Source organism: Alosa alosa, chromosome 4 (assembly GCF_017589495.1).
Source record: "Alosa alosa isolate M-15738 ecotype Scorff River chromosome 4, AALO_Geno_1.1, whole genome shotgun sequence".
Lineage (NCBI taxonomy): Eukaryota > Metazoa > Chordata > Actinopteri > Clupeiformes > Clupeidae > Alosa > Alosa alosa.
In genome coordinates, this window is record NC_063192.1 from 24697563 (window position 1) to 24715553 (window position 17991).

Sequence of the window (17991 nt, forward strand, 5' to 3'; positions counted from 1 at the left end):
TCTTATAAAATATGTTCTTGCTGTTGGATTGCTGTATGGTTTTTTTTTTTATTCAAATCCAAACTTCCATTATTGAGTATGAATATGAAAGTTTACTGTGAGAAGAATAAGTTACAGTATGATGAATTAATCCATTTAGTTACTGCAGGCATGTTCACATGTTTACAGCTTTTCGGCTGCTTTAAGTTTTGGAACAGCAAGGACATGAGAGTGCAGCACAAGTGCTAATTTGTACACATGTGGGTACTTCATCAGAAACAAAATGGGATTATTTTATAGTAACTTGTATAGCTTTTACATAGTTACATATAGTTAGAATGCATATTAGACATGGATTTACTTTGCATATGACATTTTCAACTAGGCCCACTCCATTTATGTGTCCAAAATGATTGTTGTGCAATCTTCTGTGAGTATAAGTATGTTGAGAAAGTAGACACCATGTAGTTGATACCTGATACATTTGAAACAAGGAAGAAAGAAGTTTATCATAGCGTCAGTAACCATAGGTTGGTGTCCATTGGATTTTATTCTATGGGCAGTAGACAACAATCAGCAGTTTTACATTAAACATACAAAATGACTTCTTCTAAAATGTGTCCTTGGGAAGAACCTTTAACAACACCAGAGGAAGGACAGCTCATTCAAGGAGTACACAGAATTGATCTACATCATAAATGGCACTTTTAAAATACAATTTAATAACAGATATAGGAAAGCCAATCACAACGCTATAACAATAGTTAAAAACGTCAGCCACATACTGTGTATATCTAATGGAACTGATGCTTCTATGATATTTGACATTTGATAGATAATTTCATAGAGGATTTCTGTGTAGTTTCTCTGTACAATAACCTGTTACTTAAACCATGCAAGTGAAAGGATTCTCGTTTTTCAGTTCGTCCTCGATGGAACCTGTAGCACCATGTTGAAGCTCGTTAGTCTCTCAGACGCTTCTTTTATCATCTGAAGTAGTTGTGCTGTCTGTCGCTTCCTAGGCTGGTTAATATCTGAGTGTTGAGAGTTATTGTGCTTCATTAAGGTCTCATCTACTTCTTGACACTTCTTTCTTCGACACATCCTTGTCTTTCTTGGTGGTGACGGAACTGGTAAATTCAGTTATCAGGTGCGTTTTTGTCTTGTCTTGTCCTTGATCAGCAGAACACGTCCACCTATTAATTTATCCACATGAAAGAATTGTACATCCGTTATTGTTCGTTCAAGTCTTAGACATTCAAGAGGAAGAGTACATCTTTTGCAAAGACGGTTGATAAAAAGGAGACTAAAAATAGCTCATGCTTCCTGATTGCATTAAGCAAAACAACTAGCCTACAGCACACAATAGCCCTGCTATAGGCTACAGGTTCTGGTTAGTGGATTCTCAACTAGCAGAACAAAAAGCGATAATATCAGTTAGGCTTGAATGACTTTGAACACTGTAGGAAAAATGAGATATTTCAGAAGAAGGTCGGTGTATTGTACAGCAGTGTTTTTAATAAACGACATTGGAGTGTACTTTGTGTTCACTGCGTGTCTGAAATTATGTCGTCATCTTCAGTTCGCACAAGCTATCACTGCTCCTTTCCTTAGCTAACCTTATGTCTCAGACGGTGGTGACCGAGAGCAGTGAGTTATACACTTTCTTCCCGTCGGACGAGCGGCTCCCATGGGTTAGCAGTTCCTGGATGGTGATCCAATTATCCAGGATCCGTCGGTTACGCTTTTTCGAGCTCTTCCGCTGGCTAAGCTCCAAGATGTAGGAACTGGATCGTGCTGGGGAGTCCTGCTGACCCGCCATCACTGGATCCCTTTCCTGGCTGCTGCAGTCACGCTCGCGCAGGTAGTCCAGGCGGCTCTGCATCATGAACTCGCGGCGGCGTCGGTACTCGCGGGCGCGCAGCAGCTGCTGCTTGCGCTCCTCCTTGCTCCAGTAGCGGCCCATCTTCATCTCGCTCACGGCGTCGTCGTCCGTGGTCATGCCGCTGCGCTCCTCGCGTATTTGCATGGCGCGCGCCTTTAGCAGGCGGTCGCGCACAGGCCGCTTGGCCACATAGCGCGTGCCGTCGCTGCGGATCTTCACCTTCCACTCCATGCGCGGAGAGGAGGCCGGGGACAGCGGCAGGTTCAGGCTCAGCTTGGCCGGGCAGGGGGGCATGTTGGAGCCCGGGACCGGAGCTTGGCCAGAGGTGGCACCACTCTCCGGGCCGCTGCTGCCCACCGCGGCCTCGCTCTCCCCCTCCACCGTCCTCTCCAGCGCAGCGCCGCCCTCGGGAGTGCCACCCAGCTGCATGCAGCTCTGGTAGCGCTCTAGGGGCTTGCTGCTGCTGCTGCTGCTGCTGTGGTGACGACGGGCAAAATACGGACTGGACTCGGCACTGTGCCCGCCCATCCTGTCGGGCACCTTCGGGGCCCTCCGAGATGGGGTACCCCCGTCGGCGGGCACCCGCCTGGATGGCGACTCCCAGCAGAAGGACCGGTACTTCGGGTTGGAGCTGCCGCTGCCGCCGATGGTGGAGGCCTGCCACTTCCTGTAGCTGGTGGGGGAGTAGGAGCAGTTGAGGTTGCTGGCCCGGCCGCGGTCCCTGTGTCGGTGCATGCTCAGTGGGCTGAGGGGGGGCTCGGAGAAGGGCGGCGAGAGGTGCTCGCTGACCAGCGGCGTGCTGCGGCAGCTCTCCCCGCCCGTGTTGTAGGCGCTGGTGCTCTCCTTGTCCGAGCGCTCTCTCTCGGGCAGCTCGTTGATGTCGGAGAGCTGCGCCTCGGAGGGCCCCAGCAGTGGCGGCGTCTGGGCGGGCGAGCCGCATCCCGATGCCGCCTCCTCCTCCATCATCCACGCCTTCAGGCAGCGCTCGCGCAGCTGCTGCATCTTCTGCGCCCGCAGAATGTTCCGGCACTTGAACTCCAGGTGACGCAGCTCCTCCTCCAGCAGGGCCATCTCGTGCTCCGACAGGCTCAAGTTCTCGTTGCAGTTCACGTCCACCGTAGAGACCCCTGTGACATCCCCCTCTCCCCGGCCTTCCTCTCCTCTCTTCTCTCCACCATCTTCTCTCCGTCCCTCGCTCTTTTCTCTCCTCTGAGCGTTTGCGTTCTTTTTCTTTCTGTCGTACTGGCACTTGATCTGCAATAGCTGCTGGTACCTCTCACACTCTTCCTCGGTCAGCCCTGGCATCATCATCATCACCGGGCTCGTCATGTAACCCCCGCTGCCCACTACGCCCACCCCGCCACACCCCTCAAACCCTGGCAGGGCATCGCCACTGAACTGGAGCTCCCGGAGGTGCAGGGGGGACGGCATCTCCCCGCGGCTGTGGACCGGACCTAGGCCCAGGCCAGCAGGCCGGAACTTGCGCAGGCTGGCGGGGGTGTTGGTGGCGTTGGTGTTGCAGGCGCTGGTGGTCTGATCGTCGGCCAGCAGGTCGTGCTCGGACGACTCCTCACAGCGGGTGCTCTCGTCGGTGCGGCCCACGCCACTATCCAGCTCCTGGCTGGTGCAGAGCCCCGCCAGGTGTGCAACAGGCGACCGTCTCTCGGCGTCGGCAGCCCCGTGGAGTGGCGTGGTGGCAGCAGAGGCTGTGCTCACCCCCATCTGCCGCAGCCGGTAGATGCCCGACAGGGGAGATGTGGTCAGGCTGTCCACCTCCATCCCCACCGGCAGTTCCAGCTCCAGCTCTTCAGGGTTATCAGACTAGGAAAAACAATGGGAATATTTTTCATTCATATTTGCTCTAAAGAAATACTTTCCAGTGTTACAGGGGAGGTATGGGCTGACATTGGCGACACCATTGACGACATAAAAAATATAAACAAACATGTTTATATGAGGAAACATGAGAAAAATGTTTCAATGTTTCAGCTAGGCAGCATTTAAACACTAGGTGGCGATGTGATTGTGCCAAAAAAGAACAGTTTCCAGTTTTTCCTCCCTCATGTGTGAAACCGCACAGGCGTGTACTCTCTGCCTCATAAATCTTTTAATGAATGGGATCTATTGACATTCAAACCTCCACTATTAGACCTGTGAATATTAACCTCTCCTGGTCCTCTCTCCAGACGCTGAGATCGTGAGCCTAAGCCTAGAGATCAATATGGTTTTAGGCACCATTTGATTTAATGAGATGCATAATTCTAGTTTGAAGGGCATCAATGGACTCATCCCGTCTGGGGTTATTAGGACTGTGATCAATCCCAGTTTAATTTGGATGGGATTCATGGAGCGCGGCATTGATTGTAGTCTTTGTGTGTGCTTGACTCACAAAGCCCCCCCCCCCACTCTCTTCATGTCCCCCGATGATTTAGAAAGCCCTTAATCTCTACCTCCTCTCCCCCTTATCTCTCTCCCTCTCTCTTCCCCCTCTCCCTCTTTCTGTCTCTCTCTTCCTCACCCTCCCAATTTTTTCCTCAAGCTCTGCCACTCACCCTGGTCTCTCCTCTCTCAACCTCTCATCCATTAATCTTTTCCCTCTTTTGTTTCAAGTAAGGTGAGTCAAGAGTGGACGGCTGAAAGGGTGGAGAGCTGTTTGTTTTGTGCAGCGCATAACCATATTTAAATTAGTATCGAATCAGAATTACCATAGACTGTGCCTCCGAAGTGAACTGCAGCATTTTCTGCATGAGTCATTCAAAGTCGATCGAAAGCTTGCTCGCTTTGAGATTTATTCATTTGTTTGGTCTGATAATTATGCATGTTTACTGTGTGAACGTGCTGTGCAACTCTTCAGATGCTCTGCATCAGAGGATTGTTTGTATTCCTTGGTGTTGTTATTGTTTAGGAAAGGACTCATAGTCAATATGTCAATTTCGCTTCTTCACTGAACTGAATGTGTGCAGTGTGCACCTGTAAGTGGATGTTTGATCTAAATGTCACTCTTATCACAAAACTGGTGCAGTTTTAAATCGTAGCCATCTGTAACTGTAGCCTGAGGACTGATCATTCTTGGTGCCTAACCGCATCTCCATACAATAGCCTCACCAGTGCTTTCTATTTTTGTGCAGGAGAATCTGTTCTGTTTGAACACAGAGCAGTGTCCTGGAGGGGGCCCTTGACTACTGCCTGAGAGCAATTTGCCATCCTCTTTTTTTCTTCTCATCCCTTCCTCGCACTTTCATCCTCTCAACCGTCCTCTCTCCATCATCCTACCGACCCCCACCCCACTCTCCATCTCCATGTCTTTCTCAGCGTGAATTAATGGTGTTCTCATCCAGAGCTGTGAACCAGCTCGTCGTCATGTCTCTCTCCTCGTGGAATACTTGCTAATGGAAGTGGCACTGAAAGCCTCTGTCAGCCCCTCGGCTGCAGTCGGCACATGATTGCCATTGTGACTGATCTGCACGCCACGTTTCACAAAGCTCAGCAAAACAAGCCATTCGTTTTGGGAGGGCTAGTCAGAAGGAAAAGAAGACAGATTGAATTAGATTTGTATTTATTTGTGTGTGTGTGTGTGTGTGTGTGTGTGTGTGTGTGTGTGTGTTAATTTGTGAGTGCAATATGCCTTCAGCATGACTGGCTGGGTTTATTGGTATTTATGTTCATAGGGTTTATATCTGCCTATGTGTGTACAAGGCATCTTGGCCTATTGACTGTGTGTTTTGTTTGTGTGTGTGTGTGTGTGTGTGTGTGTGTGTGTGTGTGTGTGTGTGTGTGTGTGTGTGTGTGTGTGTGTGTGTGTGTGTGTGTGTGTGTGTGTGTGTGTGTGTGTGTGTGTGTGTGTGTGTGTGTGTGTGTGTGTGTGTGACCACACGGATGTCTCTGTGTGATATACAGTGATTATGACAGGGGCTTGTGATATTTACCTCTCGTTCGGGTCGAGCTAGGAGCAGAGAAATATTGGTGCTGTCCTCTCGGGTCAGGATGGCCACTGCCTCCTCCCTGTTCTGAACATCCATCCCATTTATCTGAGAGAGAGAGAGAGAGAGCGAGAGAGAGAGAGAACACACACAACTGAATCAGGACCTGAGTGCCACGGGTGGAGAAATAAAGCAGTCGACCCTCAGCGTGACCAAGAGATATGGGTGGCAGTGGTGGTGTTAATGAATGTGGCACTCTGTTCCAAACTGTAATATGTTCCCCAGACAGTGGTGCTAAAGGTGTGTTTTCATGCTCTTTCGCTATGCCGGGAGAAAGAGCCACCAGCACCTGGAGCGCGGCCAGTAACCATGGTTACGCGGAAAGCGCAGTCAATTATATTCCCAATAAGTCTCATTTTTTTGGTTGTTGTCGCCGGGTAAAAACCGGTGCTGTCTGGATTGTCTATTTTTAAACACATGTTTCTGGGGGTCTCAGACATCTCAGCAGGATGTGGTGTGCTTCTTAATGTCTTTGTGTGCAGTGGCTGGTTGACATTTTAATGTGAGTAGGCAGTGCTGGAGTGGTGGAATCTCTGTAGTGGAGCATCAGGGTAGGCTGTCTCAGTAGTGTGCATTGTGCCAGAGACTTTCTAATGTGGAGACACAGCACTCCATAGAACTCCATAGAAATGCATGGGGCTAGTTTGTCACGCCAATATGGCCATTGTCTACACATATCCCACCCCTTTCTCGGCAAAACGTCGACATGTGAATACATTGAGCCAATCATGTGTTTTGATCTCGCCGCTGGAGCAAGATTGGTGTCGTGAAGCCTTGCGCACGCGCATTTCTGCCGAAATGGATGCCCGACGAGTGCCCAAAAAGCGTTGTCAAATGGCCGCCGAGTGGAGGGACTTGCCTAAAAGGACTTTGGTTGTGCTCATGATGAGCGTGCGTACCTGTAAGATTCTGTCGCCCTGTCTGATCCTCCCGTCCTTTGCTGCGATGCTGTTGGGATTTACCTGCACAGATCATAGGAACATATTTTTTGTCTAACAATCCCAAAGATTTCTGTGCTACTTACAATTTGTGAAAACCTGAGAAGCTAACTAAATGGTGGTGAAATTCCTGTAAGAATCTCACAACATCAGTCCAATCTTTTCTAGAACATTTCTAGATTGTTCACCATTAGATTCTTCTTTAAAGGTTCTTCATTTTACCTCCTGTAGAAAGCTCAAATTAAAGGTTCTTCAAAAAAAAACTGGTGGTTTATACAGTAAATATTGTGATATTTCATGTAATATTCCCATACAAGACTTTCTTTAACTGCACTGATGAAGATAAAAATGCGGTTGCTGAGGACAGCTATAGTGTTTTACCTCTCCCACATAAATGCCTTGGTCGTCCTCGTTGTCTGTGCGGTAACACACGGTCAGGCCCAGCTTGTCCTGCTGACTGGACTTATACAACTCCACCTCCTGAGACAGAGGAACAGTCAAGCAGAGAAGTCAGTGATCTATAACCTCTGCTTTGCCCTGAGGTTGGTCCTCATGTATAATGTATGTGGCTTTGATAAATGACAACTCAGACAGTGTCAAGCAGGAGCCTTTGCAGTGATCCACTGCATCCTCCACAACAGTGGGGAGTTCAGCCCCAAATCAGCTATTATCTGAGAATGATCCTAAGTGATGGTCAGAAGATTACTTGAGATCCCCCAAGTGTTTGTAGCAATACATATAAACATGTGGGGGAAAGCAACATAATGTATGACACATGAACAAATAAACAATATATCCAGATATAACCAAATAATACAGATATCCAAAATAATATCCAAATGTAGTTTTAGGGGCTGTAAGAAGTGAAGAATAAACAATGGGACTCAGACCTCATACTCCAGCTCATCTTGTCTGTCTACTTCATGATGAGTGACATCAAAGTAGTCATGGGGGTCGCTGTACACATGCTCCAAAGAGCAGCTGGGATGGAGGGAAAGGGAGAGACGGTACAGTCAGCCTGCTGAACCATAATATCATGTACTACACAAGAGACAAAACACGCTCAACATGAAACATTTAACAACTCTCTTTTTTGCACAGTGTAGAATGATGTGTCATCAGTACAGGATAGCACAGAAACACTGAAATGAGGTGGTCAGCAACATTCAAAATGAAAGTGAAGTACAGATGGCCAGCAAACAGATTTCATGATATTTGCATGAAATTCACACAGATTTGCATTTTTTAACAGGGGGCCCACATTGATTTTAATATGCACCTGTTCCTTGAACCCCCTGTATTTAGCAGTATCTATCATAGCACTGCAGATGACTGACTAGATACTACCAGTGCAGTGTCATCACAACTTTTTCTATTTGATATTCCAGGAGGGCTACTCACAGGTCATTTAGCAAGTATGGCTCCATCTGTGGTGGCAGAGGCGGGGATGGAGGGGGCGGTGGCGTCCCATTGGTTGCCACGCAGGGGCCGTTTCCCAGAATTCTCTGGAAGCTGATGTCCGTCTGGGTGCTGTTGTCCATGCAGTCGGCGATAGCCAACACGCGAGCCGTGCCCCCTGCCATGCCCGTCCTCCGTCGGTGCCCTTTACGCACCACCTGAAGCAGCAAAGGATCATGGGGGTGTCCATCCTGGTTGTGACCCAGGTGAGAGCCTCTCTTCTCCTTGAGCTTCAGTCAGACAGAAAGAGAGAGGACAAGAAGGACAAAAATCATTGACAACACTTTACTTCAATTCAGACTCCATAAACCATTATAAACATATTTTAATAATGCTTAACAATGTTATAGTATGCCATAATATGTCATATCTTCGTATTTCTAAACTTATTTCAGTCATTATAATGTATAATAAATGCTTCTTACACATTTATAAATGTGTATAAAGCTTTAAGAATACTGGGTTTAAGTAAGGTGTTACCAAATAATTCATTGGAAAGACATGAGAAGACAAGATGTTCATCATTTACAGTGCAAGCTACATGCTTTATTGATATACATTTAGTTTAACATTTATATGGTTTCAAATTATTTAAAGAAACAGATTGAGAAACAGATATGACAGTGAGATACTGTAATGAAATGAATTACATGAATATTGAGTCAGACAGAGGTAGAGGTAAAATTATCAGATGTGGAGATGGGAGGAAGAAAGGCCCTCTATATCAAAGGCACATTATTTAACAGCGTTGGACAGGCTTTGACATTCAATCAGAGAAGTTGGCTATAATTAATGAGGAAACTGGCGCACATCCAAAAGCACTTTGCGGTCAGAGAAAATCTGTGCACAACACAAACAGAACAATGTTCAAAGCTCATCTTTGACCCTTCTGAGATCAAAGAAATAGCTGAACATTATGTATGCATGTGAAAAATGTAAGTAAAATTTGAAGAGTAATAGACCGAGCTTAATTCCACCATCTATAGTAAAAAATTATGTATGAATGTGCTGTTGGAATTATGAAATAGTGGACAATGAGGGCTTGTGCCTGTCTGTCTCTCTCACACACACACACACACACACACACACACACACACACACACACACACACTCATGCACACATACACATACACACACACACACACACTTTTTCTCATTTTTACTCTCACTTGGCACTTAACAAATAGTATTACTATTTATTGCTGCACTATTTATTGATGAGTTGAGGAGCTGAAACAGAAGATTTGACTCTTTTATGCAAGTATAATGTGGTGTATTAAAGTCATCTTGAATCTCGAATCTTGAATTAAACATTTTTAAAGTGTAATAGACAGACCTTAATTTCACCATCAATAGGACGTAGTATGTTCCCTTTCTGTGAAGGAGAGAGAGAGAGAGAGAGAGCATTTGACAATCATACGTCGGTTTTGAAGGGGGATGGGCAGCAATTACTGTGGCAATTATGTTGCTGTATGAGGACAATGCATTATTCATTTATACATCTCAGTGGAGTACAATTAATATGCAATAAACTGAGCTAGGTAGTGCCTCATCATCTCATCAAAATTGCATCAAAACATGTCAGTATGGAGACATACAGAGGTTCTCTGCAATAATTGGTTACAGTAAATGGGAATGAAATTGCATTTTTTTATGTTTATGTTCATGTTCAGTTTAAAAGGGACAAGCACAGGCATTGAATATACACATTATATGGGAATATAGACACAGCGCCTGCCAACACAACACTTAAACCCCTGTCCCCCCCCCTCACTTTCCAGACCCTTTTTCAAAGCTCTGCTTTTTCATCACTCTGCATTTCCACTCTGCATTTCCTAAAGTGCTAAATGCTCTGCTGCTCTGGGATTCTCTGTGTGTGTGCTGCTGTCTGCTCGGCTATGCATTCCTCAACAGTGCAGGAGACGCCGTCCCATCGCCCCAGTGCCATCCCCAGGTCCTGTGGGGCCGATGAAACAGAGGGAGATTTATACAGTCAGGCATGAGATCCGAAAATCAATGGCGGGTTAATTCTGTTGACGCTCAAACGTGACCTCCCCAGCCTTCTCATCTCCCTTATGCTATTCATCCTGGACCCCAGAAATGAATGACCTTTTGATCTCCTCTCCCATCTTCTCCTTTGCCATCTCACCCTGACAACTCCCCCCCTACACCTTCCCACACACTGAGAGGGAGGGAGGGAGAGAGGATAAATACTTATTGTTGTTGATATTAATCCCTTTATTGCTTATTATTCTGGGCAGGATCGACTGGGCCGTGAGTAAATGTCAGAGATCACTGCCAGCACTGTGATCAAGCATGGCAGTGTGGATGGGAGCGCGCCTCCTCTCCCCTCCCCATCCCTGTCCAGAGACATTACCAGCTTCCCCCAAGGACGTCCGCAAAGATCCGGCCCTAATTTAATCCGACACATTACCTGCGGAGGTGAGGACCCAAAACAGTGAATTACTCATGAAGGAAGGCTCCACATAAATATGGATTCAATTATATTTGCACAGGCCCTCATTGCCCAAGTATGTTCCTGTGCATTATGTTAACTGAATAACAATTACTTTGTAATGATTTGACAGTAAAAGGCAAAGGAGGAGGAGAAGGAGGTAGCTGCTGTGGTTGTCTCTGTTATCAACATGATGCCAGGAGACAGCAATTATGTATATGTCTGTCGGAGGGCCCTTATTAACCTTGACCTTGATATTTGGCCTCTTTCCTCCAATCGTGCCTTTAATTAACACAGATCTGTGCCCGGCCGGTCGGCCGCTGGCATCCCCTGCTGCATCTGCGTCGGTCTGTGCAGCCAGTGCCCAATGCCCTCCCATTTCACAGTTTAATTCAGAGCCTTAAAAAAAAACATTGAGTGGTTGTGCCATGGCGATGCAAAAATCCCAAGCCCTCTGGTTATTGTAATCACCATATCAGTTGATTGCTTTCAGGCCTGTTGAGGCTTAAGAGACAAGAGCACATATCCAGCAGTCAGGCAATTTGTAGCCTGCTGCATAATTCCCCCTTTTTTACCCCATGGCTTTTTCTTAGAAACCCCTCTTTTGTGTGCATTCATCAATTCAGAAAATGGATCCCAGAATAATGTTTAATACAAGCCTCATAATAGTGTCTGGGTTAAGGAAATTAGGATTCTCATTTGTGTGTGTTTATATCTCTGTCTGGCTGAAGTACATTTACTCATTCTGCTACCAGACCTCTTTGAGACACCTCTCTCCCCATTCCTCTCTTTTACCTTTACCCTTTCCTCACCTCTGTCCCATTCCATCTCTTTCCCCCTTTACTGTCTGCACCTTCCTCCTCCACCCCACCCCCTTCTCTCTCTCTCTCCCTCTCTCTAGTGTCTGATCCAATCTACAGCTCATCAGCTCTCCATTTCCCCCGGTGCTCTGGCCCTTAACTCCCTCTCCTGCCTCATGACTCTCTGCAGGGAGCCGAGTGAACCCTCACCCCCATTGATCCTGCGGTCCACTTCAGCAGTAATGTCTCTCAGGTGCACTGACATGACATGAACTTCCAGGAGGGACTAGGCAGGGGGCGTGAGCTGGGCTTCAGTGTTTGCTCGTGAAACGTTAGGTGACTACTGTGGGTCAACCGTTGGATTAAAGGATGGGGATTGTGTTGCTGGGTGTTAAAGGATGTGTGTATTTACTATCGCAAGTTTTGCTCTTACGGAAAGGCCCTTTCACATTGACATCAAAGTGGGCTATCAATTCATCCGTTGTTTCATCGTGTTGATTTTCATAATATGTGTGTGTGTGTGTCTGGTGTGTGTCTGTGTCACTGTGTATTCATTTTTTTCTGTGTCAGTGTGTCTCTGTGCTTTACTGTGAGAAAGCATATAAGTCTTGCTTAATGACCCCAGTTGCCATGGCAACGGCATCCCATAGAGACAAATTTGACAGGCCGTGCAGAGAGCGAGCGAGAGAAAGAGAAGACCACCAGACGTGGAGGCTGGGTCGAGAGGAGGATTAGGAGAGTGAAAGAGTGCATAGAGGAGCTCTCTCTCTCTTTTAAAAGCGCAGTTCTGCACCATATCTCCCCACCATAAATATTTATCTATCATTTCAAAGTCAGTTCTTGACTAGCATTATCACCGGCTGTGTGTTTTCCCCCCTCATCATGCGGCGTGAATACTAAATGACTGCAGTCTCCCTGCTATCCAGTATCTAGCTTCGTTAGCCTGGAGTTAGGCAGGAGTGAAAGTGACATGGAGGTGCAGTGCCATCTCCACATCAATAATCACCTCAGTAGAGCAAGTCAGTTGAGCTTGTCTGGGACTCGGAGGTTGCTATTATTATCCAGCCAACCAGAAAGCACACCGAACAGGAGCTAAAACGACATACACGCATCAGGAAATTGGGAGACAGCCTGCGCAACATACTGTGTGAGCTGGCGAAGTGATGGCATGAATTTGAAGTGGGAAGCTGGCGTTTCCTTGTTGGCATTTATAACCCCCCTCCTCCCCAATTTCCACAGCAATCTAATGATATCATTAACGCGATCATGTGTGGTTTTGATGTCTACTCTGTCACAGCTGAAGAGGCTGTGTGTTATGACGTGTTGAGGAGCTGAAGGGCTGGCTAAAGGAGAGTCATCTGTGAATTGCCTGGGGCAGCAAAAGGGGGGTTAGAGTAATCTAGGGTATGAAAACTGAAATTGGGAGGATCAAGTGGAAGACCCCCCCTCACCCCACCCCCCAACCACTTTATTTTTAGAAGGAGCTGTAACCATTCTGCCGTGACATACGGGTCCTGGGAGACCTCAAATGGCTTTGTGGAAAGCGCTCTGGACCAGTCATCATGAACAGGGGCGCTCGACCTGGGTGAAAACTTGTCGACTTTTAAAAGAATATTTGAAAGAGTGCTGTATATGTAATAAGAACAAGAGACTGTCAGCCAGGGTGTTCTTCACACTCTGCTTCACTGCATTTTGGCTGTCACTTATAAAAAGTGAAGATGGAAGAAGCCACATTTGTATGACATACATCAGAGGAGAGTCTCTTGCCCTTTGCATAAAAACCCCTTTGCATGGTGACAAACCCTTTGCAGGCAAATTATACATTATACACAGATACTGAGACGGTGACATTTAGCAGCTGTCAGACAAGAGCAAAGGTTAATGTAACAGACCTTAATGCAATCTCAACAGCACAACATGACCACAACACGTTCAATACGTCAGCCTCGAAAACCTCAATTTGGTTTTAACAGTAAAGTAAGGATTCTGTATGTTGCTTTGGACAAAAGTGTCTGCTAAATACAATAACCATAAAGTAGCTTCTTTCCACATGTACATGGTGTAATACATGTTTTACCAGCCAAGGACACAAAAAACAGACCTCTCAAGACATATTAGAGTCCATCAGACTCCAGAGAATCCATAATGATGATTCCCTTGTTCCTTTTTCAGTCTTAGTGCTTGAGCAGTTCCACTGAAGAGTCAATATCAATCATGTAACCTGATGGCAGTCTCTCTGGACCAGATGCCCAGCCTGTGGGATACCTTACGGAGTCTGTCCCAGCAGTGTCCCATTCATGAATATGGATCTCACTGTGAGTTTTACAGTCAGTGACAAGTCTCATTTCCTGTGTGTGTGTGTGTGTGTATTTATACCCTGTCCATCCATATAACCTGCGTATGAATTGTTAAGATGTATAATGCATATACATGTATAATGAATGTAACCATTTTCCCGCCTAGAGCCAGAAAAGGAAGGTGTGCTTTTTGAGCCTTCAACCCATGCCATCACGATTCCCCACAATTTATACTACTCCTACATTCAGCACCTGTACTGTGTCAGACAACATGAAATAGGGGAGAAGACATCTGAATTGAGTGATGTCACAGGATAGGTCAAAGGACACAGTGTGAATGTGTTGTTGAAGTCTGGCCGTGAGCTCACCTGGAACATGATGCGGTACTGTTCCTCCGGCCGGTCCACCACACACATGTTGCACCCCATCTCGAACAGTCAGCGATGGCTTCCGGCACTTTCCAGACCTCTTGTCGCCGCTCGCTGTCCTCTCCTGTTTTCCTCCAGTGGACAGATGTTCCACTGCTGGGCCGAGTCCAATTACTCCACTGCCCAATTATACAGCAGCCTTTCAGTCAGATCTGAGGTGTGACCCTGACTGGGAGAATGCCTTTGATCTTCTCTTGGCGCCTGTGTTATGCATTCATTCAGCACAGGGCTGCTTGCAGAGAGAGAGGTATTAAAAATATATAGCCTTTCTCCTTCAGGGTGCTCGGTTAGTGGTCCAAGGTGTAGGTGCTGGGAGTTGGACAAGGCATCATAGAGTCAGAGTTTCCACTGAGATGTAGTATCGATCCGAATCAGTCAATCAGCAGATATTTAAAAAAAAAAAAAGATGAGGAATATGTGTGTGAGGAATGAAACAGGATTTTCCCCCCCTTTCAGAATGTTTCTGAATATTCTGTTAACTGTCCACTGCCCAAATGTATTTCTGTACTTTTCTGTTTCAATGTTCTTCAAAATGTACAAATAGATTGAAGTTACAGTAACTTTTCTCAAATATAAACAAATGATTTTGAGAACATTTTAGAAGAAAAATGTGCTTTTGTGTAGTTTTGCACAGTTAGATGCCTAAGCATATGTAGTTATTGTTCTCCCTGACAACCACGTTTGTTATGTGCTTATTTTTATGAGCTCATTCACAACAGTGTCCCTCTGAAAGCACTTTATTAAACACATAAGAATGCAATTAAATCGTGGAATGCCTGGTTTCATGCAAATATCTACAACCCAATCCACTGACTAGTTCTCAAGGGGATCTCTTAGGTGCCTCTTCTTTTCCTTTCTCTCAATGTAATTGTGCTATTTTTAGATGAATGTTAATAAGCTGAATTTATTTACTCACAATTTGTTAATAGGCTTCCGTATTGCATTCATTCGCAGCACTAGTATATGAGGACGCAGTTAGTCTAAACACTCTCAAATGTAATGTTGCCACCCAGTTTGTGATGGTGGCAGACCTGTTGAGTGTATTTTAATTTAAAGTTTTCAATCAATCGACAAATTAACTTGTATGCCACCAAAATGCATAAGGCATAATTTTCAACATTACATTCTTTTCTCAGTAAAAAGTTTATTTATAAATCTACATTTGCATCCTGGCTTTAATATTTATATTTCAACGCACACTCCCCCAAGTGAATGAATTGAAAGCACCATGGCATAGTGGGAAGTCATCTAGATAGCAGTCAGAGTCTAATGGGTGTCTTGACACCTGAGTTCACCTGAGCTCCATTTGCATTGTGCCTTCCCTGATCCCTGCAGATGGGTGACTGTCTCTCATTTGTCACCCACAGACAGCTAGCACAGCACCCACTCCTCTTTTAGCTGCCTGTGTCAGATGTGCATGCTGCGATCCTATAAGTTTCTGAGGGGTGAGTGACTGCGCCTGTCACGACTCGTCTGAACCAGTGTCACCCATCCATCCTCGCTCTCTACCTGACAGTCTTCTATCCCCTTTTATCTCTCTTGATTTTCTCTCTCTCCCTCTCTCTCTCTCTCCCTACCTCTCTCTCTCTCTCTCTGCCTCTCCCTGGAACCTCAGGGATATGTTCGGATTTCTTACCTTGCCCTCACTCAGACTAATTTATCTTGGAGACAGGCCGCCGAGATTGCTTGAGTTCTTCCGGAAAACTGTGGAGAAACACGAAGATGAGCAAAAAGCCAATCACAGATAAAATGAGCAACACCGAGAGTGAGGAGCTTGGGCTCGGCAACTAAATAGATGAGCTAGTTCTTGTCCAGAAGGGGAAAATGGGCCCCCCCCCACAAAAAAACTCCTGCAGTCATGCAAGGTGATGGGGTTTTCAATAAAGAAGAGAGAAAAAAGACGCAATTGATGCAGTACCTTTTTCCTTTTGCTTCTTCTCCAAGGCTTTGGAATAATCCAGTTTAGTTAAGCTCCTTTGATGACTGAATTATTACACTACAATAAAAGAAAAATCAAACCAAATGCTTTCATTCATGCCGTAAACCAGATGATCACGTCTCAGTATGCATCTTCAGGCTAAGCTGAGCACAGGTTCTCTCACTGCGTGGTCGCACACAAAGGCTGGGACCGGTCGCGAGAAGCATGGCATTCCAAACGGCGTGGCTGACACCATTCTGGCTCGGCGGCAAATCCCTCTCTCTCTCTCTCCTTCTCCCTCGCTCTGTCGCTCTCAGCCACAGCAGAAGCCAATACCCACCAGCTACAGCTCATTCTCTCCCTCTCTCCTTCAGCGGGCCAGCGGTGGCACCTCCCCTCGCCTGCTCCCTCCCACCAGGTTTTTTTTTGCCATCTTCTTATTTGCTGCTCTCCTTTTCTCCCTCCCCCCATTCCATGTACCTCTCTTTTTCTGTCGCTCTCTCTCTCTCTCCCCCATCTTTCTCTCTGCCTTTTCCTGTTACCTGAGCAACAGCTTAGCATCCTTTCTATTGTCACCAAATAACACACTATGTGCTTTTGTTATGCTCATTATTTGCAATGAGAAACACATAGTATAAACCTTTGCTTAGCTGCTGTGCTTAGGGGTTTTCTAACATGCAATTAAGCACAAGGATCTTCAGCCACTAATGAGCTTTTTGCGGATCTAACATTAGATCATAAACTTGAATCCACTGCTATGATGCCACACTAGAAGGTGGTTGAAGGAGAGAATATATGGCGTGCTTACTGGCAATAAGGGAAAGGTCACGCGAGCTAATGTCAGATAATCCTGTAATCCCGGTCTGAGTTATTGGCCGCCCATATCTTTATGAATAGGACATTACCCGTCTACAGACTGACACGGCAGGACAGTAAATTACATTGGATGCTTCCCTCCCTGCATGCGACTGATAATCTTCAGCTACGCTCACTGTGGTGTCGCTCCCTTACCACCCCGCTACCACACTATATACCGTACCCCCAAACGTCCCCCTCCAAGACAAAAAAAAGAAGAGGGCTGGATTTCAAGCTTTGTTTTCTTATCAGGGTATTTATGAGCACTGCAGCAACAGATTGGTTTGTTGACGACACGGATTATCACAACACACCACCGAGCGCACAATACCCTCAGATCATCTGTTGACCCCTTCCTGTACTATTTGCTACCTTATTACTTCCATCTAAAGCACCAGGTCTGCACTGGAATATATTTTTGGCTCTAATCTTCCCTCTCCTGTCCCAGGTCATGCTGCAGACACAGAGGGATTTGCTCTGCGTTATTATTCGGTGGCGTGGTGTGAGGTGCGGTGTGAAGAGCGTTGTGAAGAGCGTTGTGTGGGGCTTGTGGGAGAGCCTTTTTCTTCTTCCTCTCTTTCTGTTTTGCTCACCAATCACAGGCCGGTGAGTGCTGTTAATCACAGAGAGCAGTTGCCCTGAGTCACCTCTCTGTCATGCATCACTCCCTCAGCATCATAAATACACACACACACATACACACACACAGAGAGAGAGAGAGACACACACACACACACAGACAGCAAAATATATTCTCAATTTAATCCCATTATATTAGGATTAATATAATTACATTGGGACATTATATTGGGTTCGTTAGGATATTATCCTTTTTTTCAACTAGACACACGGATATAGAAGTGTACTATGCTTTTGAGCTGCCATCCATTCATAACGCAAAATCTGTGACAGAATGTTACGGCAGTTGGAGTCAGCTCACTGACCCAGTGATCGTCTACACAGATGTGGCCTCCCTCTTTCCCCACTGTACTGTAGAG

At 46.1% G+C, this 17991-nt stretch overlaps 1 protein-coding gene across 2 annotated transcripts; it reads right to left on the bottom strand.

Annotated features, from left to right (window-relative positions):
* Positions 1 to 510: 510 nt before the first annotated feature.
* On the bottom strand, positions 511 to 16796 carry pdzd4 (PDZ domain containing 4). Of its 2 annotated transcripts, none has more exons than XM_048241348.1 (9): positions 16139 to 16796; positions 14161 to 15924; positions 9577 to 9615; positions 8184 to 8470; positions 7673 to 7763; positions 7164 to 7262; positions 6744 to 6806; positions 5791 to 5892; positions 511 to 3685 (listed from the first exon to the last, which is right to left on the bottom strand). In XM_048241348.1, exons 2-9 carry the CDS (start codon positions 14218 to 14220, stop codon positions 1607 to 1609), a joined length of 2820 nt encoding a protein of 939 aa, XP_048097305.1. In that variant the 5' UTR covers positions 14221 to 15924; positions 16139 to 16796; the 3' UTR covers positions 511 to 1606. The 2 variants fall into 2 exon arrangements, with proteins under 2 accessions (XP_048097305.1, XP_048097306.1); XM_048241349.1 differs by having other exon boundaries at positions 511 to 1175; positions 1599 to 3685; positions 14161 to 16796.
* Positions 16797 to 17991: the final 1195 nt, after the last annotated feature.

Excerpts from the sequence above, each read along its gene's own strand:
- pdzd4 (XM_048241348.1), bottom strand. The coding sequence starts at position 14,220 with ATGGGGTGCAACATGTGTGTGGTGGACCGGCCGGAGGAACAGTACCGC. Across the intron at positions 7,764-8,183 it reads CCATACTTGCTAAATGACCT|CTGCTCTTTGGAGCATGTGT; the intron begins GTGAGTAGCCCT and ends CCTCCATCCCAG. Across the intron at positions 7,263-7,672 it reads AAGATGAGCTGGAGTATGAG|GAGGTGGAGTTGTATAAGTC; the intron begins GTCTGAGTCCCA and ends CCTCTGTCTCAG.